Source organism: Vipera ursinii (genome assembly GCF_947247035.1).
Source record: "Vipera ursinii genome assembly, chromosome: 5".
NCBI classification, from domain to species: domain Eukaryota; kingdom Metazoa; phylum Chordata; class Lepidosauria; order Squamata; family Viperidae; genus Vipera; species Vipera ursinii.
In genome coordinates, this window is record NC_139518.1 from 6,238,028 (window position 1) to 6,261,480 (window position 23,453).

General features: G+C 45.1%; 1 protein-coding gene across 1 annotated transcript in view; it reads left to right on the top strand.

Moving 5' to 3' along the window:
- VWA5B2 (von Willebrand factor A domain containing 5B2) overlaps positions 1-23,453 on the top strand; it is a 61,297-nt gene that overhangs the window by 35,429 nt on the left and 2,415 nt on the right. The window contains exons 9-19 of the mRNA XM_083364076.1: positions 1,937-2,047; positions 2,324-2,526; positions 3,864-3,978; positions 5,390-5,575; positions 6,210-6,396; positions 8,026-8,321; positions 10,095-10,320; positions 11,932-12,273; positions 14,543-14,680; positions 18,370-18,489; positions 21,215-21,283. Of these exons, the coding sequence (XP_083220202.1) occupies positions 1,937-2,047; positions 2,324-2,526; positions 3,864-3,978; positions 5,390-5,575; positions 6,210-6,396; positions 8,026-8,321; positions 10,095-10,320; positions 11,932-12,273; positions 14,543-14,680; positions 18,370-18,489; positions 21,215-21,283 (1,993 nt within the window). The remainder of the gene's footprint in view (positions 1-1,936; positions 2,048-2,323; positions 2,527-3,863; positions 3,979-5,389; positions 5,576-6,209; positions 6,397-8,025; positions 8,322-10,094; positions 10,321-11,931; positions 12,274-14,542; positions 14,681-18,369; positions 18,490-21,214; positions 21,284-23,453) is intronic.

Sequence of the window (23,453 nt, forward strand, 5' to 3'; positions counted from 1 at the left end):
AGCACATCTGCCTGGCCTAGGTTTTTCTGATAAGCTCACCTTCAGTTGCTAGCCAGGTTTGGCTTTACCTGGCCTTATGAGGTGAATGAAGCAAGGCAGCTGGATGCTGCCACGTGACTTGGATTTTTTTTTTAAAAAAAATAATTTTATTTTTTTCTTTTATTTTTTTTATCTCCCTCATTGTTCTCAGAAAGCACTTTCAATGGGCTTGGTCACCTCCTAGAGTTGCTTGCGTGAGATGGGCAGTTGTAGAAATTGAAATAAATAAATAAAGTAAGTGCTAGAAAATAGAGAGTTGCATAGCGGTGAAGGGAGACCTGCGTTCTGGTCCTTCAGAAGCTTATTGGGTGACTTTGAGAATTCTTATTTTTCAGCCTTCTTCTGTGTTCAGATCAAACTTTAGACTGCCAAAATGAAGCCCCCTTCCTGGTTTGATCGTCGGGTCAAAAATAAACCGTTTTCGGTACATGTTTCTGGTTAACCAACATACCATGGCAGATCTGCTTCTCTCTGCATTGACTCGGTGTGTGGTTATCTGCTAACAGCTTCCACTTGAGCATATTGGTCTTACACTTAAGTGCTCCAATCTCCAACTTGTTCAAGGTCCTCAAAGTAGTGTAAGGGAGTCGGACCTTCAGCCAGATCCTCTTTTACTGTTATTCCCCTTGTTCAATGGTCTTCTCCTGCCATCTTTTAATTCAATTTTTCAGACTCAGAGCCAAAATGGTTTACTGATGAAGGTGCTGGACTACGAACGGGGAGATCCAGGTTCAAGTCCTCTCTTAGCTACAGAAGCTCTCTAAGGTCTTCGGGCTGGTCTCCATCCCAGCCCAAGCGAAAGTGTAGTGAAGTGGTGAAAGTGAATTGGTACCAGGAAGTTCCTGGTCTCCCCTCAGCCACAAGAATCTCTGAGTGGCTTTGGACTAGTTGCTGCCTTTCAGCCCTGCCTCCTTTCATGTAGTTGTCGTGGTGGGGATAAGTGTGTGCTATAGATTCATAGACTATATTCGCATGATGTCAAAGAGAGACTGTCCCAGTCAGAAGGAGGGGTCAAGCGGGGCATCAGTCTGGAATCATTACATAAGCACAAGAGAGCAAGGTTCACCCTCCATTTGAATGCTGTTGAAATTTATTTAGTTTTATTCCCCCAGGGCAAACTGCCAATCTGAGAAGATTGATGTAAAATAGCCTTCAGCAATAAAGTAGCTAGTTTATACTCTAGATGTGTTGGCCTGGTTGTTTGCGCCTGACACACAAAATGCTTAATTTTCAGGTTGAATTTACACAAAACATTTAAGGTGGTTACTCAATTAACTCTTTTACAGGCTTGAAGATTTCACTGAACTATAAACAAACCACAGTTTGCATGACTGTCTGCATGGCATGCTAAGCTTCTTCCACCATCAACTCACCCCCCCACCCCACAAAGTTACCAAGTTTAGCATGTTGTGCAAATACTTCTCTTAGGTCTTATCTGGTTAAATAGATTGCATGGATACCACCAGTGATGATAACAGAAATAACAGAATAACAGAGTTGGAAGGGATCTTGGAGGTCTTCTAGTCCAGCCTCCTGTTCAAGCAGGAGACCCTACACTATTTCTGACCAATGGTTACCCAACTTCTTCTTAAAAACCTCCAGTGATGGAGCGCCAACAACTCCCAAGAAGCATGTCATTCCATTGATTAATTGTTCTCACTGTCAGAACATTCCTCCTAGGTTGCTTCTCTCCTCGATTAGCTGCCATCTGTTGCTTCCTCTCCTGCTTCCAGGTGCTTTGGAAAATAAATTGAGCCCCTCTTCTTTGGGGCAGCCCCTCGAATATTGGAAGACTGCTATCATGTCAACCCCCATCATGCCATCTTTTGCACCTGGAGGAAAGGCAAGAAATACATCCAGACGGTGACCTTGACTTTCTCTCCCTTTTCCTGTGCAGGATGCTCTGCTAGTGGCCATAAAGAGCCTTCCTTCCAGCAGCTTGTTGAATGTGGCGGGCTTTGGGCCCAACCTCAGACCCGCCTTCAAGACGAGCAAGCCTTGTAATAATGTGAGTACCTCTTCTCCAAGCTGGCAGAACCATCCCAGAGCTGAGCTGGGAATCCGGGCAGAACTCGGTGTTTCTTCCAGGAGACCCTGGTTTGGCCAATTACTGCCTGGCTTTGCTACCCTTTACAGCAGGGGTCTTCAAACTTGGCCCTTTTATGACTTCCGGACTTGCAACTTGCAGAATTCCTCAGCCAGCGTACCACAAGTCATAAAAGGGCCACGTTTGAAGATCCCTCTGCCTTAGATTGTCTCTGTAAACGTCTCTTTGTCTCCCCAGGACATCCTTAGACTGGCCTGCGAATATATTCAGAAGCTACGGGCTGATGTGAGCGGGACCAGCCTCCTTGCTGCTCTGAACTGGAGTTTGGGACAGCCTCTCCACCGCGGATATCCAAGGCAGCTCTTTATCTTGATGGATTCCAGCGTAGAAAACCCAGGCAAGGTTATTGAGCTAGTCAGGAGACAAGCAAGCACTGTCAGGTATGAAGTACCATATTTGTCCGTCTATAAGATGCACCCTTGTTATAAGACGCTCTCTCCGCCGATTAGCTGTTCGGCGGAGCGCCCAGCAGCTGAGCCGGCAAATCTGCAAGTTCGGCCGGCCGAAGATCTTGCCCCCTCCCCATTCCCATTAGTGGCAAGCCCAGAGGGGCTTGACACTTGCCCCAGGTGGCATGGCAACGCACACATGCACACCCTGGGCTGCAGAGGTTACCATTATTTTCCCGTGTATTAAGACGCACCTGATTTTTTTGAAGCGGGTGTTTGCAGGAAAAGACAGCCTCTTATACCCAGAAAAATACGGTAATACAAACTGGCCACAAACTTTAGGCTTTTCTTGTTCCCAGGCTGTGCATTTATCTACCCAGATGTCTGGCCCTAGAATCACCCTGAGGAAGAGAAATTTCCATACTGCGAGGTTTAAGCCAACAGATAGCTGCCACAAACAACTCACCGGGAGTTCAAAATAAACCAGACTGAAAACTTGTAGAACCAATTTGGCAGACCCTGAGGAGGGACACCTCCCCCCCTCCCATGGATGGGCACAATGTGGTACACTTTCAAACCGGAAAGGGGATCGCAATAGCATCGCCCAAATGATGTGGAGCATGCCACTGTTGCCCACTGCAAAACACAGCTGTCCCAAATGATACAATCGGCATCATTTGTGTGATAAGACAAATCTAGGGGGCTGGAGGCTAAAAGATATGAAAACAGTGGCAGGAATCAGGTATGTCCAGTTTAAGAAAAAGAAGGATCAGGGGTGACATGATAGCAGTCTTCCAATATTTGAAGGGCTGCCCCAAAGAAGAGGGAGTCAAGCTATTCTCCAAAGCACCCGAAGGCAGGAGAAGAAGCAACGGATGGAAACTAGTCAAGGAGAGAAGCAACCTGGAACTACTAAGGAGAAATTTCCTGAGAGAACAATTGACTTCGGAAGTTGTGGGTGCTCCATTCCTGGTGGTTTTTAAGAAGAGATTGGACAGCCATTCGTCTGGAATGTTATAGGATTTCCTGCTCGAGCAGGGGGTTGGACTAGAAGACCTCCGAGGTCCCTTCCAACTCTTGTTATTCTGTTATTATTTTATGATGCCGTTTGTAGTTCGGCCAATTCATGCTCGAAGAACAGTTGGAATTAAGAAGCCGCAGCCTCCACTTCTACAAATGGCTGATAAGGACAGCTGTAGCATTTGGCAGCCAGCCATAAAGATGTGGCACGACAGGACCAGTGTACACAACGTGCACATTTTTAGAATGGGGTGAATGCAAAGGAGTGGCAGTTCTGTCTCTGAAGTCCAGCCCTTTCTTTCTTACAGGTGTTTCACTTTTGGCCTGGGGTCTGCTGCCTGCCATCAGCTCCTCAGGAGATTGGCCAAAGTTAGCAGAGGCCAGGCAGAATTCCTCAGCCCAGGAGAAAGATTGCAGCCTAAGGTGGGGCTCTTATTCCTTGGAGAATGCTTTTTATTTGATCATAGGTTCCCAATCACCAAGTTCGGGTGGTAGGCATTTAACCCATCATCAGATCATGCACATTATAGAGCACCAAGGCTGATGAACTATGTGTCACCTATGAGAAATGTTGTCTTCACCATATTATCAACATGTCATTGCTAATGACTGGAGGCTAAAACATATAGGGAACGGTTGCTGGAATTGGGTATGTGTAGTTTAATGAAGAGAAGGGTGAGGGGTGACATGATAGCAGTGTTCCAATATCTCAGGGGCTGCCACAAAGAAGAGGCAGTCAAGCTATTCTCCAAAGCACCTGAAAGCAGGACAAGAAGCAACGGATGGAAACTAGTCAAGGAGAGAAGCAACCTAGAATTAAGGAGAAACTTCCTGACAGTTAGAACAATTAACCAGTAGAACAACCTGCCTCCAGAAGTGGTGAATGCTCCAACACTGGAGGTTTTTAAGAAGAGACTGGCCAGCCACTTGTCTGAAATGGTATAGGGATTCCTGCCTGAGCAGGGGGTTGGACTAGATGACCTCCAAGGTCCCTTCCAACTACTACTTCTTCTTCTTCTTCTTCTTCTTCTTCTTCTTCTTCTTCTTCTTCTTCTTCTTCTTCTTCTTCTTCTTCTTCTTCTCCTCCTCCTCCTCCTCCTCCTCCTCCTCGTCATCATCATCATCATCATCATCATCATCATTATTATTATTATTATTATTATTATTATTATATTATTATTATTATTATTATTATTATTATTATTATTATTATTATTATTATTATTATTATTATTATTATTATTATTACTATTATTATTATTCCTAGAAGGCACAGAGATCATTTTCCAAAAATCTTTTGGCATATGAGGGCTGAAAGGGCCGTGACAGTAAGAATATCAGACAAGTTGGGCCCAACGAGTGAGGGCTTTGGACAGGAGGAAGAATACAGTAACCAAGGCATGTTAAATGTCTATGGAGATTCTCCATCATCCAGTCATGGTTGTCCCCAAGGTGCCTTTCCAAAAGGCAACTGGATTTTTTTGTTTGGTTCTTTTCCTTGAAAAATATTTCGCTGAAGAAGTTCCGAAGAAGCTTCTTGGATGAGAAGCGAAATGTTTTTTCGAGGAGAAAACCAAGAAAGTCCAGTTGCCTTTTGGAAAAGCACCCTTGGGAACAGGCATGTTACGTTCAACAAAACCGCCATCTCCTTCCATTTGTCACCTCCTGGAGTTTTCCCCAGACACTTTTTAAAAAATGTGGACTTCTCCTTCCTTGTTGCCCATGATCTTTTGAGCTCCACTCGATTGGTGGAGAACTCAACCTCGTTGCCCCCAGGTCCGTTAAGTAGAACATGGACTGCCGTAGGTGAACCTTCAATATGCTTTGCCCCCAGCTGATAAAGTCTTTGAAGAAAGCCATTGAGCCAGCTGTGAGCGACATCACCATTGACTGGTATGTGCCTGACACCATGGAGGCCCTGCTGTCACCCAACGAGATTGCGGCCCTTTATCCCGGAGACCGTCTCATCAGCTACTGCACCCTCTACCACATTGCCAGCTTCCGGGACAAGAAAGCAACAGTTGAGCAATTGTTTCCTTCAAAAGTAGATGACATATATATATATATATCATCCCTGGTTTCACTTTGTGATCATCCCCTGAATCCAACACCCCTCAAAACCTTAGTTGGCCTGTGGCAATCCTTGGTGGGGAAGAGCCATTATTTCTTTCTCCGCATCAGGGTTTTTTTTTTTTCATGAGTGCACAAATGCACAAGCGACCCTCGACTTAACAATTGGGAGCAGAATTTCTCTAGCTAAGCCAGCTGGTGGTTAAGTACGGTAAGCCTGCAACTTTGCTGTGGTTTTTTTTTTGCTGCAGTTGTTAAGCGAAGCACTGAAGTTATGAAGTGAGCCACACGGTCCTTAAGTGAATCTGGCTTCTCCCGTTGACTTGGCTCGCCGGGATTCCAGGGGTTGCAAATGGCCATCACATGACCCGGGTACCCTGCAACCACTGTCAATAACACGCTGGTTGCTCAAGCACCTGAATTTTGATCCCATGACCATGGGGGGTGGCTGTGATGGCCATAAATGCGAGGCATGGTCATAAGTCACTTTTTTTTCAGTGCCTCTGTAACTCCCGATGGTCGCTAAACAAATGGTTGTAAGTCAAGGATTACCCGTATTGTTTTTTGGTTACCGTATTCCTTAGGGCAGAGAGCAAATCTGTCGAAGTTTCTCTAGAGGATCCGCAGGGCCAGCCTTTCCATCCCAGGAGGAGGTAGAAGGACAGGATGGAGCCCTCCCACCTTTAGCTGGAGATAATCCAGAGTGCTGCAAGGGCCTTCACGACGTTTCCACCAAGTTTTCACCTGGGGACACCGATGAGTCTATGAAGAGTAAGTGCAGGCAATATTCATAACCATTTTAAAGGAGCAGCTTGGGAATTGGATAGTGATCAGGGGTCTTGGTACTCTCTGAGCTTGGTTGTTTTCTTGCAGACATTTCATTACCCAAATTAGGCAACATCATCAGTGCTCGTGAGTGGAGCTCAGTCTAAAAAAATACAGAGTTTGCTGCAGAGCTAATGCAGTGAAGAACTAAAGAGCCTCTTGTTGCGGGTGAAGAAGGAGAGTGCGAAAGTTGGGTTGAAACTTAACATTAAGAAAACCAAGATCATGGCATCTGGCCCTCTCAATTCCTGGCAAATAGATGGGGAAGAAATGGAGGTAGTGACAGATTTTATTTTCCTGGGCTCCAAGATCACTGCAGATGGGGACTGTAGCCAAGAAATTAAAAGATGCTTGCTCCTTGGGAGGAAAGCCATGGCAAATCTAGACAGCACACTAAAAAGCAGAGACATCACCCTGTCAACAAAAGTGTCTATAGTCAAGGCTATGGTCTTCCCAGTTGCAATGTATGGCTGTGAAATTTGGACCATAAGAAAGGCTGAGCGCCAAAGAATTGAGGCCTTTGAACTATGGTGCTGGAGAAGACTCCTGCGAGTCCCTTGGACTGCAAGGCGATCAAACCGGTCAGTCCTAGAGGAGATCAACCCTGACTGCTCTTTAGAAGGCCAGATCCAGAAGCTGAAACTCAAATACTTTGACCACCTAATGAGAAGGAAGGACTCACTGGAGAAGAGCCTAATGCTGGGAAAGGTTGAGGGCAATAGAAGAAGGGGACGACAGAGAACGAGGTGGCTGGATGGAGTCACTGAAGCAGTAGGCGTGAGCTTAAATGGACTCCAGAAGATGGTAGAGGACAGGAAGGCCTGGAGGAATGTTGTCCATGGGGTCGCGATGGGTTGGATACGACTTCGCAGCTAACAACAACAATGCAGTGGGGTGCACACTTTTTGCCAGATGGAGGGTGCATCAGGGCGCTGAAGGTCCACGTTGCCAAAATAGGACACAAACAAACCAACAAACAGCCTTGCAATGTAATTTTATTTGCATTTACACGACATGAAAATGAAACTACAGCGAAAAGGGTTAACTGGCCGCTCGTTTGATAGTTTCCCTTTCGGGTCCCATTAAAAATGAAGGTGACAATTTAATAAACGATCCCAGGAACATTAAAAGTCCTAATTGCAGCCACAATCACTCTCACCCTTAACGATATCTCGTCCCTGAGGCTTTCCGAGATGAGAGGGGGCCCCTGAGGCTTTTGTTTACGTATCTCCGCACTTACACGCGCAGTGAATTTCCCCTTTGAATTAATCAAGGCGCAAAAAAAAGAGAGGCGCTTTTAATTCGAGCACATCTTTGCCCAGAGCAGGGATAGGCAACCTCGGCTCTTTTATGACTCCTGGACTTCAACTCCCAGAATTCCTGAGTCAGCATAGCTGACTCAGGAATTCTGGGAGTTGAAGTCCAGGAGTCATAAAAGAGCCGAGGTTGCCTACCCCTGGCCTAGAGAAAGATCTAATTCTCTTCTTGACCTTTCCAGCTGAGGGGGTATGTGGGATAGAAAATAAGTTGGCAAATTTCTCCAAGCCGGTCACCATAAATTGTTCTCCCTGACAGGTGGAGATCCTGTGTCTGGAGGAGACATCTGGAAGCGGATTTACCAGCCTTCCTACATCCAGGAGCAATATGTCCTTACTCACTGCTCAGTCAGCACTGACCCTAGCCAGGGCTTATGCCACAGCTCTACCAGCAGTGAGTCTACCGGCTCCAGAGATGTACCTCCAGAGGAAGGCTCCTTAGCCCAGACTCTTGAAAGCACCTCACAGCAAGGACAGAAGAAGAGTGCGTCTCTTTGCAACTCTTCCACTAAGTCTGCTCCAGTAACTCAGACTCAGGCTAGGGCTGCGGCTAAGGTGAGGAACCCCCAAACTCTCACCATCTCCAGCATGTTGTAGAGACCACAGAATAATAGAGTTGGAAGGAGCCTTGTAGGTCTTCTAGTCCAACCAAGCCCCTGCTCAAGCAGGAGAAGACCCTGTGACATTTCAGACAAAGGGTTGTCCATTTTTTTTTAAAAAAACCTCTAGTGATGTTCCCCTGACTAATTGTTCTGTTAGAAAATGGTTCTCCCTTTGATTAGTCTCCATCCATTACTCAGTCGGTCGTGCAATTAATTCCTGGAAGGCTTCAATTCTTTCTCTGAATTCTGAACTCATTATTTCCCCCATCTATGCTTTACAACGATGGCGATGACGGTCATTTCTGCTATGACATGACAGCAGTGTTCCTGTTCTGTTCCAGCCTACAACCGGCCCTGTTTGTGTGTCAGGGACAACCCCTTTTTCCTTTTAACTATCAATAGGCTGGAAAAAAACCCAGCCCAAATTTATTTACAGTTCCAAATAATAAAATCTTTCGAACAAAAAAGCAGCAGAATATTTTCTTCAACCAAAAAATACATGATTCAAAACGTCCAACAAGAGTCAAACAGATTAACAAGAACAGACCAGGATTCTCTTTGAGTGTCTCCGAACGGTTGCCTTCAGCAACCAGCCCCGCCCACACCTTCCCCTTTTATTATCTGCAGAAGGTGTGGCTTCTCAATGCCTTCTCCTCCTTTCACGCAGTTGCCTCATTGATTTTCTCTGCTCTACTCTGCTGGATTGCCTTCTGCTTCTAGCGTCTCTGAACAGATTCAGCTGTGACTCCTCTGAGTCCAACACCTCCTCCTCACACAGCTGAGCCTCATGAGGAACACAACTGGAGGGGCCAGGCTGAGAGTCCTGCAGTGCATCAGAGCTTCCCTCCGACACCGAAGGCTCTCCAAACCCCTCCTCCTCCTCAGATTCCTCAGACTCAGCTGCTAGTAGCACAGGTTGACACTGAATCACAACAGTTCCAATGTCTAAGGGGCTGCGGCAAAGAAGATGGGTCTTCTTTGGACCTGAAGGCAGTACAAGAAGAAATGGATGGAAACTAATCAAGGGAAAAAAGAACCAACCTAGAAATAAGGAGAAATTTCCTGACATTTATAACAATTAACCAATGGAACGACTTGCCTCCAGAAGTTGTGGATGTTCCAACTCCGGAGGTTTTTAAAGACAGAGTGGACAACCGTTTGTCTGAAATGGTACAGGATTTCCTGCCTGAGCAGGAGGTTGGGTTAGAAGGCCTCCAAGGTCCCTTTCAACTCTGCTCTTCTGTTATTGTTGGTATCATCATTATCATCACTCTTGCATAAAGGACATCTAGGTCCTTCATGGATCCGTATGAGGAAAATCATTTGTCTTTCTTACATCATTTCCTGAGGTTTCCATTTTTGGACCCTTGTCCAAAAATGGCTCAGTGGGTTAGGATGCTGAGCTTGTCGATCAGAAGGTTGGCAGTTTGGCGGGTCGAATCCCGAGTGCCGCATAGCAGAGTGAGCGCCTGTTACTCGTCCCAGCTTCTGCCAACCTAGTAGTTCGAAAGCATGTAAAAATGCAAGTACTCCAGTGGGAAAGTAACAGCATTCCGTGCGCCTTTGGTGTCTAGTCATGCCGGCCACATGACCACGGAGACGTCCTCGGACAAGTGCTGGCTCTTCGGCTTTGAAACGGAGATGAGCACTGGCCCCTAGAGTCGGAAACGACTAGCACGCATGTGCGGGGGAACCTTTACCTTTACCTCTTTTCCTCTCTCTGAAGGTATCCATTGCCCTGAGCTCTGAAGAGTTGATGCGTAAGAAGAAAGCCCTGGCTAAGACTGCCATGTCTGGACGTAGCTTCTCTTCCCCACATGGCGAGTTGGATGCCCATCGGCTGCACCGAGCCCTGGAGAAAGTATCCCAAAAACCCAATCGGTCTCTGGAAGGGCAGTTGGATGAGATTGGGCCTGAGCTGCAGAAGAAGCCCAAGGCTGCTGCCGATTCCAGTGAGTGAAGGGGGATGGAGAAAGTTGAGGAACAGGACAATAAGGACAAATTGGAAAGGTTGAGATTTTTACCAGCGCGTAAAAAAAGTAGAAAGTGAGTGTTATGAAGTGGTTAAGGCAGTGGTGAGATCCAGCCGGTTGGCACCAGTTCGGCAGAACCAGTAGCTATTTTTTTTTCTTGCCCAGGCCCAGAATGGACTTCCGGAAGGGGCATCCACACAGAGAACCGGTTGTTCACACTTTTGAATCCCAACACTGGGTTAAGGTGTTGAACCAGGACCAGGTCGACCTTGGTTCAAATCTACTCTCGGGCGTGGGAATTCACTGGGTGACATTGGGCCACTTGTACATGCTCAGTCCAACCTACCCCACAGCATATGGGAATAGAAATGAAGTTCCCCACGTAAGCTGCCTTCAAAAACGGGACAAAAGGGTACGATACAGACCCAACAAATGAATGCAACATTTGAAAAATGGTAAGGTAGATTTCCTTCTGGCTTACACTGAAGCAGACCCAAGTCAGTGGCAGGGATCTTCTAATGCAGACATGTCAAACACAAGGCCCCAAGGCCGGATCCGGCCCGCGAACTGGTTTCATGCGGCCCGTGAAGCCATCCTGGAAACAGTGAGGGAACGGCCCCCACTGCCTTGGCCCTGGCCCAGAGACCCTCCTTCTGCCAGAGACCCTCAGATCTGTCCCACTCCTGCCCAGGCCCCCATAGGCACCCTTGATGCGAACGATGTAGAGCTGGCCACGCCCACCCAGTAGGCCATATGCAGTCTAGCCATGCCCACCCAGTAGGCCACACCCACCCTGGTCATACCCACCCGGCCCCCTGAGGGCAACCGCAATGCTGATGCGGCCCTCAATGAAATTGAGTTTGACACCCCTGTTCCAATGGGTTTACAAATGAGCACTATGCCAGGGTTCCAAACATGGGGAAATGAATATTCATGAGGTCCAATGCTAGCAGCAACCAATAGGAATGCTTCTGACTTGCTTCACCTTTCGGGATTAATAGAAGAGAATATATGTACTTCGGGGTTGAACAGAGGGGTCCCTGTTGTTTTCTGTGGATGGTGGTTTTCTTGCAGACATTTCATGTCCCAACTAATCAACATCAGGGCTTGGTACTAATAGAAGAGAATATTCTCAGGGTTGAACTGTGGGGTCCTTAGTATTCTCTGAGCTTGGTTGTTTTCTTGCAGATGTTTCATTACCCAACTACGTAACAACATCAATGCTAGCTGGGTGATGAAACATCTGCCCCCAAAAAATCCCACTGCTGTGTTTCCCCCCCAAATAAGACCTTGCTCCAAAAGACACATTAAGGCTTATTTTCCAGTTAGGTCTTATTTTCGGGGAAACAACGTAGTAAATGCGTCCGTCTGGCTGACAATCTTAACTGGGGCTTATTTTGGGGGGTAGGGCTTACATTACAAGCATCCTGAAAAATCACGCTAGGGCTTATTTTCCAGTTGGGTCTTATTTTGGGGGGAAACACAGTAAGCTCAGAGACCACCAAGGACCCCGCTTTCTGAATTATCTGAGCAAGTCGTGTCCTGTTGCAAAACCTTGCCTCTGCATCCCAATGGCTTACTCTTTTCTAGGCAACTTGCTGTCACCTGCCCATCTTGACTGGGATATGCTGTTGGATCCCCCCTACCTTTTCAGCCCATCACCAGCCTTGGAGCAAGGAATGGCCGATGGCAACCCCCTGCCTCCTCTCCAATGCCAGGTGGTGATCCATGCCCTCAGTGCAGGGAAGCCCGTCTCCTGGGAGGTGATCGGTGGCCTGGATTCCTTGTTCCTCCCCAAAGACAGCCTGGAACATTCCCAAGGACAGCAGCAGCAAAACCCGGGATTGGAGAAGTTACTTCACCGTCTGACCGCTGCCTCCGTTATCCGGGATAACGAGACTGTGGCTCAGAGAGAAGCGGAAGTGGAACACGGTAAATGCTCCTTTTCCTCAAGTCTTCCTGCCTTCAAGTTTGGTATATTATTAACTAACAACCAGTTTGGAGGTAGAGTCACAGCATCATCTGGGCACTTGGTAACCAGCATGTATTCATGACAGTTGCAACATCCAGGAATCATGCAATCCCCATTTGTAACCTTTCCAACGAGCTTCCAGCTAGCTAAGTTGTCAGAGGGTGCACAGTCATATCACGCGAGATAACCCAGGAGTAAACACAGTAAACACAGTAAAAACAGTGGTCTACATTAAATGGTGGTTTATCTTACACTATCTACAATATCATACACCAGGAACAATATACATACACGAATAATAATAATAATAATAATAATAATAATAATAATAATAATAATAATAATAATAATAATAATAATGTTGGAAGGGACCTTGGAGGTCATCTGGTCCAACCCCCTGCTCAGGCAGGAAACCCTATACCATTTCGGACAAATAGCTATCTAGTCTCAGCAAAGCCTTCCCTTTATATAAAGGCTCTTAAAGAGACACAGACCCTGCTGCCTCTTAAAGGGACACAGATCCTGCGGAGTCATTCCCATCATTACATCCTACATCTTACATTATATAAGCTGGTTAGCTATTAAATCATTACCTTGACAAAAGTCAATAGGTAAAGCCAGATTTGCTTAACGGCTACATGATTAACTTAGCATCTGCAGTGATTTGCTTAAGAACCGTGACCTAAAATTGGGCATGACTCACGTAGCAACTGCTGTGCTTAGCAATAGAAATTCTGGTCCCAGCTGAGGTTGTAAGTCGAGAACTTCCTGTAACACCAATGTGGAATCCTTCTAGGGAATTTGTGTGTGTGTGTGTGTGTTTTAATGTTATAAAATCCTCGAACTCTGGGATAAATATAAAACAGCTGTTTATTGTTAAAAATAATAAAAACAATAAAAACAACCATTTATAAAACCTAAATATCCACTGTCTTAGCTTTCGCTGGTCCACTGCCATTACACGATCGATCGGTAGAACGCGGAGTCAATTAAGCTTATAAGCAAACTCTCCACCCCCCAATGCTTACTCTGCTGATGCTGGCAGCACACCAGCGAAAGCTAAGACAGTGGATATTTAGGTTTTATAAATGGTTGTTTTCATTGTTTTTATTATTTTTAATAATAAATAGCTGTTATATATTTATCCCAGAGTTTGAGGATTTTATACCATTAACACAAATATGCCTGGGATTCACTTTTTTAAAGTTATTAGGTGTGTGTGTGTGTGTGTGTGTGTGTGTGTGTGTGTGTGTATGTAAATTTTTTGGCTTGCTAACGAAGAATGCTTAACAAACATTTAACACACACACACACACACACACACACACACACACACACACACACACACATATATATATATATATATATATATATATATATATATATATATATATATATATAATTTTTGTCAAGGTATTGATTTAACAGCTAACCAGCTTATGTAATGTAAGATATAAGATGTAATGATGGGAATGACTCAGCAGGGTCTGTGTCTCTTTAACAGCCTTTGTATAAAGGGAAGGCTCTTCTGATGTGTTCTCTCTCTTCCGTTTCCTGCTGTAACTGTGGTTTGTTGGATCCGGCTGTATTAGCATACAGTATGTGTGTATATTGTTCCTGGTGTATAATATTGTAGATGGTGCAAGATAAACCACCATTTACTATAGACCACTGTTTACTCCTGGGTTATCTTGCACAATGAAACTGTGCACGGTCTGATAAATTTTCTGTTTTTCCAACTCATAAGTGCTTAGTAAACAACATGTTGTCTGGGTCCATTTGTTACTCAGTAGTACATCTTGCACAATATAAACCTGTCCAATACAACACAATCCGGTGCTTTCTTGATCTTCTCTTCTTCCAGTAAGATTTCTTCATTTTTCTCACACTATACAGATACAATTCTTACTACTGTTAATACATGCAAGATCTTCATCATACTTTTCTAGCGTGACGCGTAATAATAATAGTATTTGTTTATAACATCTTTTCTAGCCAACAGAATGGCCAGTTTTGAAGGATGGCTGCTGACAGTACCTCAAGAACATCCGAGGTCTCCTTGGTGGTCTCTCTTGATACAGACCTTCAACACTTCCTCTTTATCTTTTGCAATTTTAATGCTATTTTGTGGTTCTGCCATAAAGAGGCTGAGTATTAACTGAATGGGAGCACAATTCTAAAACACATTCAATAAACCAACAAAATAACTCTCTCTCTTCTTTTCTCTAGGCTTCTTCCGAAGGTTCCGTCTTAAAGCTGTCCAGTCCAGCAAGGCTTGCAATCTCCCATCCATGTTTACCTCCGCGGTGCCTGTAGACTCTTCCACTAAGGAGACCTTGCCTTTGGCACTTCAAGTTCGCAGCCCAGGTAGGACTACCCAGAATGGGAGTGTAATTATTTATCTAATTTCTATACCCCCCCATCACCTTTGCGCGACTCTGGGCGGTTTATAAGTCAAACAGTTAAAAACTCACATAAATGCCATAGTTAAAAACAAAGTTAAAAGCCAAATCAAAACAGAGTTAATAAGAACGATTGCAGAGTTAAAAGGCAGAGGAAACACCTTCAACCCGTACTCTTAGACAGGGCTTTTCAACCGGTTGCACGCATACCACCGGTGGTACTTTAACACCTGGCAGGTGGTACGTGACCCATAGCCAAGTGTAGTGGGGGAGGGAACCAGCTAAAGTGGTGCCGTACAGACCTGGAGGAGACCAATTGGAGTTGCTGGGCTCGGCAGAAGCCCCAGGATCAGCACGCCTGGCTGCATGTTGACTGGAACTTCTGCCACACCCAGAAGAGAAAGAGAGGAAGAGGAGGAGGAAAGACAAGCTATAAAAGGAGCAGGTTTTGGCGGGAGAGGGGAAAAAACATATGCAGAGAAAGAGAGAGAACAGAAGAGGCTTTTGTTAGTGAAGCGGTGAGGAGAGAGCGAGTGAGCGGCCTTTGCGAGCGGAGGGCGAGTGAAAGAGCGAGCGAGGGGCTTTTGTGAGCAGCCGTGGGTGTGAATGAGAGCAAGAGAAAAGCTTGTGCGAGCAAGGTGTAAGTGAAGGAGAGCAAGCTGGAGGGTTTTGCTAGCAAAGGTTGAGGGGCGGGGGGGGGTGAGAGAAAAAGGGGGAAAGGGAGGGGAGAAGGGAAAAAGAAAAGGCATTGACTTCTGAGTTCCACTCTTGTAGTGGGAAGGAAGCATTAACATCAAACCTCAACTTTTTACTTTTCCATAATATAAACCAGACATTTCTATAAGACCACTCGGAGGCTCCAACTGGTACAGAATGCAGCCGCGAGAGTTGTGTTGGGAGTTTCCCGACACTCCCATGTCACACCTTTGCTCCGCGAGCTGCATTGGCTTCCAGTTGTCTTCCGGGTGAGGTTCAAGGTGTTAGTAGTGACCTACAAAGCCCTACATGGCATGGGTCTGGAATACCTTGGGGAGCACCTGCGGCCGGCGTCAACTTCCCTCCGACCAGTACGCTCCCACAGACAGGGCCTCCTCAGGGTGCCACCGGTCAAAGAATGCCGACTGGTGGCCCCCAGGGAGAGGGCGTTCTCTGTGGGCGTGCCGGATTTATGGAACCATCTTCCGCTTGAGCTCCGGATGGCGCCTGATCTCCGCTCATTCCGGCATGATCTTAAAACCCACTTTTTTGAACAACCTGGCCTAGCCTGATAGGATGGGGTTGGGTTTTATAAATTGGTTTTAATTTTAACTTGTACTAATTTATTACGGGCATTGCTATTTAATTACTTTTAATAATTTTTAATTTTTGTATCTTGCTTTTATTATGTATTGCCCTGTTCACCGCCCTGAGTCCTTCGGGAGAAGGGCGGTATACAAATTAAATTAATAAAATAAATAAATAAATAAATATAACAACAAATGAATCTAACCAGTAAAGCCCCAAATCCCCCCACCTGTTTTGGTTTTGTTTTTTTGTTTGGTCATCAAGTTTTTGATAGCTTGCTAAGCACTGGTGGTACTCGAATATTGTCATGTCCTAAAAGTGGTACAATCTGTGAAAAGGTTGAAAAGCCATGCTCTTAGACACCCCCCACCCCCAAGCCAGTTGGGAGAGCTCGGTCTTAATGTTCTTCCAGAGGGCTAGGAGAGTGAGGCATTGCCCCTCCTCCGGGCAGTGGGGGGAGAGGTGGGTAAGATGCTCCATAGGGCAGGGTCTGGCAGAGAAAGCTCTCTTCCGAGACCCCACCAGTCGAAATTCATATCATATCTTCCTTGCCTGGCTGAAAAATTCCACTGTAAGCGTTGAAGCAGAATCCAGAGAATTCATTATATTATTTTATGTTTAAAATTAGATGCACGTTTTTTTAAAATTCATTTCTCTCTCATTCCCCCCCCCCCCGTTTTTTCCCCAAGAGATAAAACAATTCCTATTTATCAAGATTCAGAATTACTACAATCTAGAAGAAAATACAGGTAGTCCTCAAGTTACGACTACAATTAAGCCCAAAATTTTTGTTGCCAGGCGAGACGTGAGCTTTGCCCCATTTTGCGACTTTTCTTCTCACACTTGTTAAGTGACTCACCAGCCTTCTTAAGGTAATAATAAGTGGATCTGGCCTCTCCATTGATTTTGCTCGTCAGAAGATCACAGAAGGTGATCACATGATCCCCGGGACACTGCAACCGTCATAAATATGAGTCAATTGCTAAGCGTCTGAATTTTGATCAGGTTACCATGGGGATGCTGCAATGACTGTAAGTGTGAACAGCTGTCCTAAGTCACTTATTTCAGTGCCATTTTAACTTCGAACAGTCACTAAATGAGCTGTTGTAAATCAAGGACTACCTGTAAGCTATTTCTCCTAGATCAGAGGTCTTCAAACTCGGCCCTTTTATGTCTCATGGACTTCAACTCCCAGAATTTCTCAGCCAGGCATGCTGGCTGAGGAATTCTGGGAGTTGAAGTCCATGAGTCATAAAAGGGCCGAGTTTGAAGACCCCTGTCCTAGATACTAGGAGAAATAGAAACAATGGCATAAAGTAGATCGATAGAAAAAATGGCATAAGTGATGGGGGTTTCCCGATACTGCCATGTAACACCTCTACTCCGCGAGCTGCATTGGCTTCCGGTTGCCCTCCGGGTGAGATTCAAGGTGCTGGTGATGACCTATAAAGCCCTAAATGGCTTGGGTCTGGGATATCTCAGGGAACACCTTCGTCCAGTGCGCTCCCACAGGGATGGTCTTCTCAGGGTGCCGCCGGTAAAAGATTGCCGGCGGGTAACATCCAGGGGGAGGGCCTTCTCAGTGGGTGCGCCTGCCCTCTGGAACCAGCTGCTTGTGGAGCTGAGGACTTCCCCCGACCTCCGTTCATTCCGCCGGGACCTGAAGACCTGGCTCTTCGAGCTCTCTGGCCCAGGCTGAGGATTTTAATTCTAATTTTAATTGGGGGTTTTTACTTTTTCAGGGACTGTTATAATCTTTTTAATTGTTTTTAATTTTTGTATTTCTTGTTTTAATTACCCTGTTAACCGCCCTGAGTCTTTCGGGAAAGGGCGGTATACAAATCCAATTAAATAAATAAATTAAATATTTATTTAAATAAATAAATAAATAATAAAGTAGATCAATGGTTCCAGGATATTGGCATTGTCCAGTAATTCCAGTTTTCCTCCTTTTTGTAATTAGTTGCCTCACAAATAAAACATTTATTAAACTCTTATTAACAAATAAATGGAAACAAACTTGTTCAGTTCTATAGTTCAATAATTTTGGACACTGGGTGTAGCAAATTTATAATATGAAAGATTCCTTTTCGAATTTTTCTTCAAAATGTTAAGCTAGCTTCCCCCTCCCCCCCTTTTTTTTTTTGACTCTCATTTGCTCATTTTATTAAAAAGGCCTGGTCTTTTTGCTCGTGACAATATTTGCTATCTTAGCCTCTGACTTAAAGAACAGAGGATTGCTTTTGACCTCCAGAGCCGTGGGAATTAAAAAAAAACAAAACAGTGTTGCTTCAGACAAATGTTCATCACTGAAATGGTAGCGGGATAGCCGGAAATACGTCTGATCAGCCTGACTCTGCTTTCTCCCAGACGGTGTAAACAGTCATCAGAAAGGGTCCCGTTTACTCAATCAGCGTCATCAGAGTTACTCGCTAAGCCTGGGGCAGAGGCAGGATTCACAGGACTTGGATGATGCTCTTGCTCCTGCAGGTACAAACTTCACGTCATCGGTTTAATTTGAAATTACACGGGCGGCACAGTGGCTTAGATGTTAGCTGAGCTTGTCAGCTGGAAAGCCGGCAGCCCAGGTTTGAGACCCAAGCGCCACACGACAGGGGGGAGCTCCCGCCCTCACCTCAGCTCCTGCCAACCGAGCAGCTCAAAAGCATGCAAATGCAAGTGGATAAATAGTTACCACTTTGGTGGGAAGGTAATAGCGTTCTGTGATGTCCTGCTGGCCACATGACCACGGAAAGGTCTTTGGACAGCGCTGGCTCAATGGCCTTGATATGGAGATGAGCACTGCCCGTGATGGCGCAGTGGTTAGAATGAAGTATTGCAGCCTCAAGGTTGACTCAACCTTCCATCCTTCCACGGTCAGTTAATTGAGGACCCAGATTGTTGGGGACAATAGGCAGTCTCTGTAAACCACTTAAGACAGGGGTGTCAAGCTCAATTTCATTGAGGGCCACATCAGCATTGTGGTTGTCCTCGGGGGTCCAGGTGGGTATGGCCAGGGTGGGCGTGGCCTACTGGGTGGGCGTGGCTGGAGTGCGTATGGCCTACTGGGTGGGCATGGCCAGCTCTACATCATTGGCATCAAGGGTGCCTATGGGGGCCTGGGCAGGAGTTGGACAGATCTGAGGGTCTCTGGCTGAAGGAGGGTCTCTGGGCCAGGGCCAAGGCAGTGGGGGCCGTTCCCTCACTGTTTCCAGGATGGCTTCGGGGGCCACACGAAACCACTTCGCGGGCCAGATCCGGCCCCCGGGCCTTGTGTTTGACATGTCTGACTTAAGAGAAGGCTGTAAAAGCACTATAAAGCGGTATATAAGTCTACGTGCTGCTGCTATTGTTATAGTCGGCAGTGACTAACAGAGTAAAATCTGCAGAGACTCTTTAACCTTTATTACATAAGTTAACATGTATGCGAACATGTTTTGGGGAAAAAACAAAGTAAGAGAGTATTAATCAAGCTTTTAACATACACAAGTGCTCGTGTTAGGTCTTCCTGTTTTGGTTTAGCAGGTTGCATGAACCCAGCCAGTGAGTGCACATCAGTAGAGGGAGGGGGCAGGAATACAGCTCAAGTAGCCAAGGGCTTCAAAAAAAAAATGTCCAGAAGGTGTGAAGGGATGTGTGGATCAAACTTAGCTCTATTCTTCTGGGTTTCATCCAGTGGGTCATGTGCACATTTTGTAAAGTTATCCCTACTTGGACAACCTTCCTCGATCCAAGGAATTAGGTGAATATGCTGGTTTGGCAATGTGGGAATGATAACCCCACACATTCGACTACTACCTCTTTTTAAATGTTGATTGATTTTTATTTTTTTCGCTTCCCTGTGGAATAACTCCTTTCGCAGTTTTTTTCTGCAAGCCCTCTGATCTGCTAAAAATATTCCTTTTCCCACCCTCGCCCAGCAAATCGCTCTGGGGTGGGCATCAGCCCTGGCATTATGCCTCAATTAAGTTTCAGAGCCTCCTTCTGCTGCAGCTAAATTCTGAAGGGGGGGGGGGGAAAGGCTGTTTCTATCTGGTTCCTATTTATACTCCCCGGAGTGAGAAATAGCTGTGCTTCCCAGCAACTGCACGTAATAGCACAAGTGCTGGGAAACGGCAAGTGATTAAAACTGGGAATGTTGGACGAGGTGATTGGGTGAGCAGTTCTGGCCCAATCTGCAGAGAAGCCAGCCTGCATTATTTTAACTCTCTGCAACAAGGCAACATGCTTGCTGAGTTCACACAACCTATCTTAAGCCAAAACCACACTAGAGAGCCACTGTTGCCAGGCTCACATCATAATTTGTTGCCCAAATTGTACCGCTTGTTGATGTTTCTCAACCTTGGCCACTTTAAAATGGGTGGGCTTCAATTAGCTGGATGGGGAATTCTGGCAGTTGACGTCCATGCATTTTAAAGCAGCCGAGGTTGAGAAAAATTGATCTAGATAATACCTTACGCTAAGACATTGGCTGAATTCCTTCTCACCAAAAAAAAAGGTGCTAAGCCATAAAGTACTCAATTTCCCATTTAACCTAGGCTGAGCAATTCACAAACTGTTTGGCTTTGGGACACCCTTACATTCTTAAAATCATTGAGGACTCCAATGTTTACATGAGCTATATCTATCAATATCAATCTATTGGTTTAGACCAGGGGTCTTCAAAGTTGGCCCTTTTGTGACTTGTGGACTTCAACTCCCAGAATCCCTCAGCCAGCATGCCTGGCTAAGGAATTCTGGGAGTTGAAGTCCACAAGTCATAAAAGGGCCAACTTTGAAGACCCCTGGTTTAGACAGATAGTTGTATCTATCAACATTTATTGTACTTGAAATTAAAACTGAGACATTTAAAAAAAATATGCATTTGACTTTGTGGGGCCCCTGAAAGAGTCTCAGGGACCCTTCTCTCTTTAAGAACTCCTAGCCCAGCTTATTTATTTTTTAAAAAATATATATTTTTGTTCTGCTTTCTTGGAAGGAATTCATTTCACATATATATCTGCCATGTCTGGCTGTTCCTTGAACTTTGAGGCACTTTGGCTTCTGGTTTCCAGGTGCTTCTTCTGATCTTCTCTTGGGCCAAAAAATCCAACTTTCTTCATTTCACCGTTGTCCAAAAGCTTTCCAATAAGAGAATAGGCTGAACATCATGAGAACATCCTGTGTTTTGGCAAGGGATGCCCACTTAACACCTGCATCTTTCTTTGCTTCCTAGAACAAGACGTTCCTCCTTCACCAGTCAGTCTTTCTTCAGCCACCCAAGCCAGGCCGAGCTGTCCTAGTGGTAAGCCTTACTCACTATGGAGTCTGGGAAACAAGGAAGATCTGGTAGTCCATGTCCAGGGTTGCATTTAGGTTTCAGGCTTCGGTGTCGAAAATTAATAGAACAGAATTAGAATTAGAACATTAGAATTAAAATTTTAGAATTTAGAACGTTAGAATTAGGATTAGAATACTTTATTGCCCAAGTGTGAATAATAATAATAATAATAATAATAATAATAATAATAATAATAATAATAATAATAATAATAATGACAATAACAACAAAAACGATGATGATGATGATGATGGAAGGGACCTTGGAGGTCATCTAGACCAACCCCCTGCTCAGGCAGCAAACCCTATACCATTTCAGGCAAATGGCTGTCCGGTCTCTTCTTAAAAACGTCTAGTGTTGGAGCGTTCACAGCTTCTGGAGGCAGGTTGTTCCACTGGTTAATTGTTCTAAATGTCAGGAAATTTCTCCTTAGTTCTAGGTTGCTTCTCTCCTTGATTAGTTTCCATCCGTTGCTTCTTGTCCTGCCTTCAGGTGCTTTGGAGAATAGCTTGGCTCCCTCTTCTTTGTGGCAGGCCCTGAGATATTGGAACACTGCTATCATGTCACCCCTCACCCTTCTCTTCATTAAACTAGACATACCCAATTCCAGGAATTTTGTCTCCGGTGCAGAAGTTCTGTGTATATACAAAGCAACAGAGTAATATACTATGCATATACAGAGTAATGTATAGTAATATCATTACTACTATATATAATGATACCAATAAAAGGGGATAGATAATACTTAGATGATCACCTCTGTATTTATCAAATGCCCTTGTGGAAGTATGCTTGTGTAAAATTGAAGAAGAGTACAAGGTTGGGTTTCACAATTCCTACTAAGTCAGGTTTATTTTTATTTATTTTTATCCCACTTTTATTTTTTTATAAACAACTCAAGGTGGTGCACATATCTAATATACTCCTCCTTCCTCCTTCTTTCCCCTGTGAGGTGGGCTGGGCTCAGAGAGAGTGACTAGCCCAAAGTCATTCAGTTGGCTTTCATACCTAATGCAAAACTAGAATTCACCCTCTCCTGGTGATTGGCCCTGTGTCACTCAGCCAGCTACCAAGACTTTGGCGGAACTAGAACTCACAGTCACCTGTTCCAAAGCTGCTTTTTCAAAAGCACTCGGAGCTTGTTTTTGTTTTTTTCCCCTTGAAGACGTTTTGCTTCTCATCTAAAATGCTTCTTCACTTCTTCAGAACTGAAGAAGCTTCTTGGGTGAGAAGCGAAACCTCTTCAAGGAAAAAAAAAGAGAAAGTCCTGGTGCTTTTTGAAAAAGCAGCTTTGGGACAACCATGACCTGGATGACTAAGACTCTCCACAGATACTCAAACAGTTTCCTGGTTTCAAGCCTGGTGTAGACCAGGGGTAGGCAACCTTGGCTCTTTTATGACTCGTGGACTTCAACTCCCAGAATTCCTGAGCCAGCCTGGCTCAGCTTGGAAACCTCTCCCTTTTCCCTCAGCATGGCTGGCTCAGGAATTCTGGGAGTTGAAGTCCATGAGTCATAAAGCGGTCTAGGCCTAGGTCAGGGATAGGCAACCTTGGCTATTTTATGACTTGTGGACTTCAACTCCCAGAGTTCCTGAGCCAGCCTGGCTCAGCTTGGAAACCTCTCTCTTTCCCCTCAGCGTGGCTGGTGTCAATGCTGCAAACATTGACATGTTTTTGCACTGACAATATAAGAGACAGCCTGTTATTTTAATTGCTTCATTTGGGAGGGAGGAATCACCCGGAAGTGGTGATAAGATTGCCAAAAGCCCCGTACAGAATGGGAAGTGAACCCTCATATGTAAAACTAATTGGATAATGTGATTTATGACGTGTAGATAAGGGCAGGGATTGTGTGTGTGTTATGATGGGTTTGGGGGGAGGAGATTTCAGATTCTGGCATCCCTCCATGAGTGACGATGTTTCGTTTCATTACTAAGACTTTTTAGATAAATAATATGCCTCCAATCTGTTTGATTTGTTTCATTCATTGGAACCATGACAGCTGGCTCAGGAATTCTGGGAGTGGAAGGTTGCCTATCCCTGCACTCGACCAAATTGGCTCTCCGTGTTAACTCCAACATTCTCATTTTAACCTGGGTGTATTGAGGAGGAAGTAGCCCAAGTCACATACAG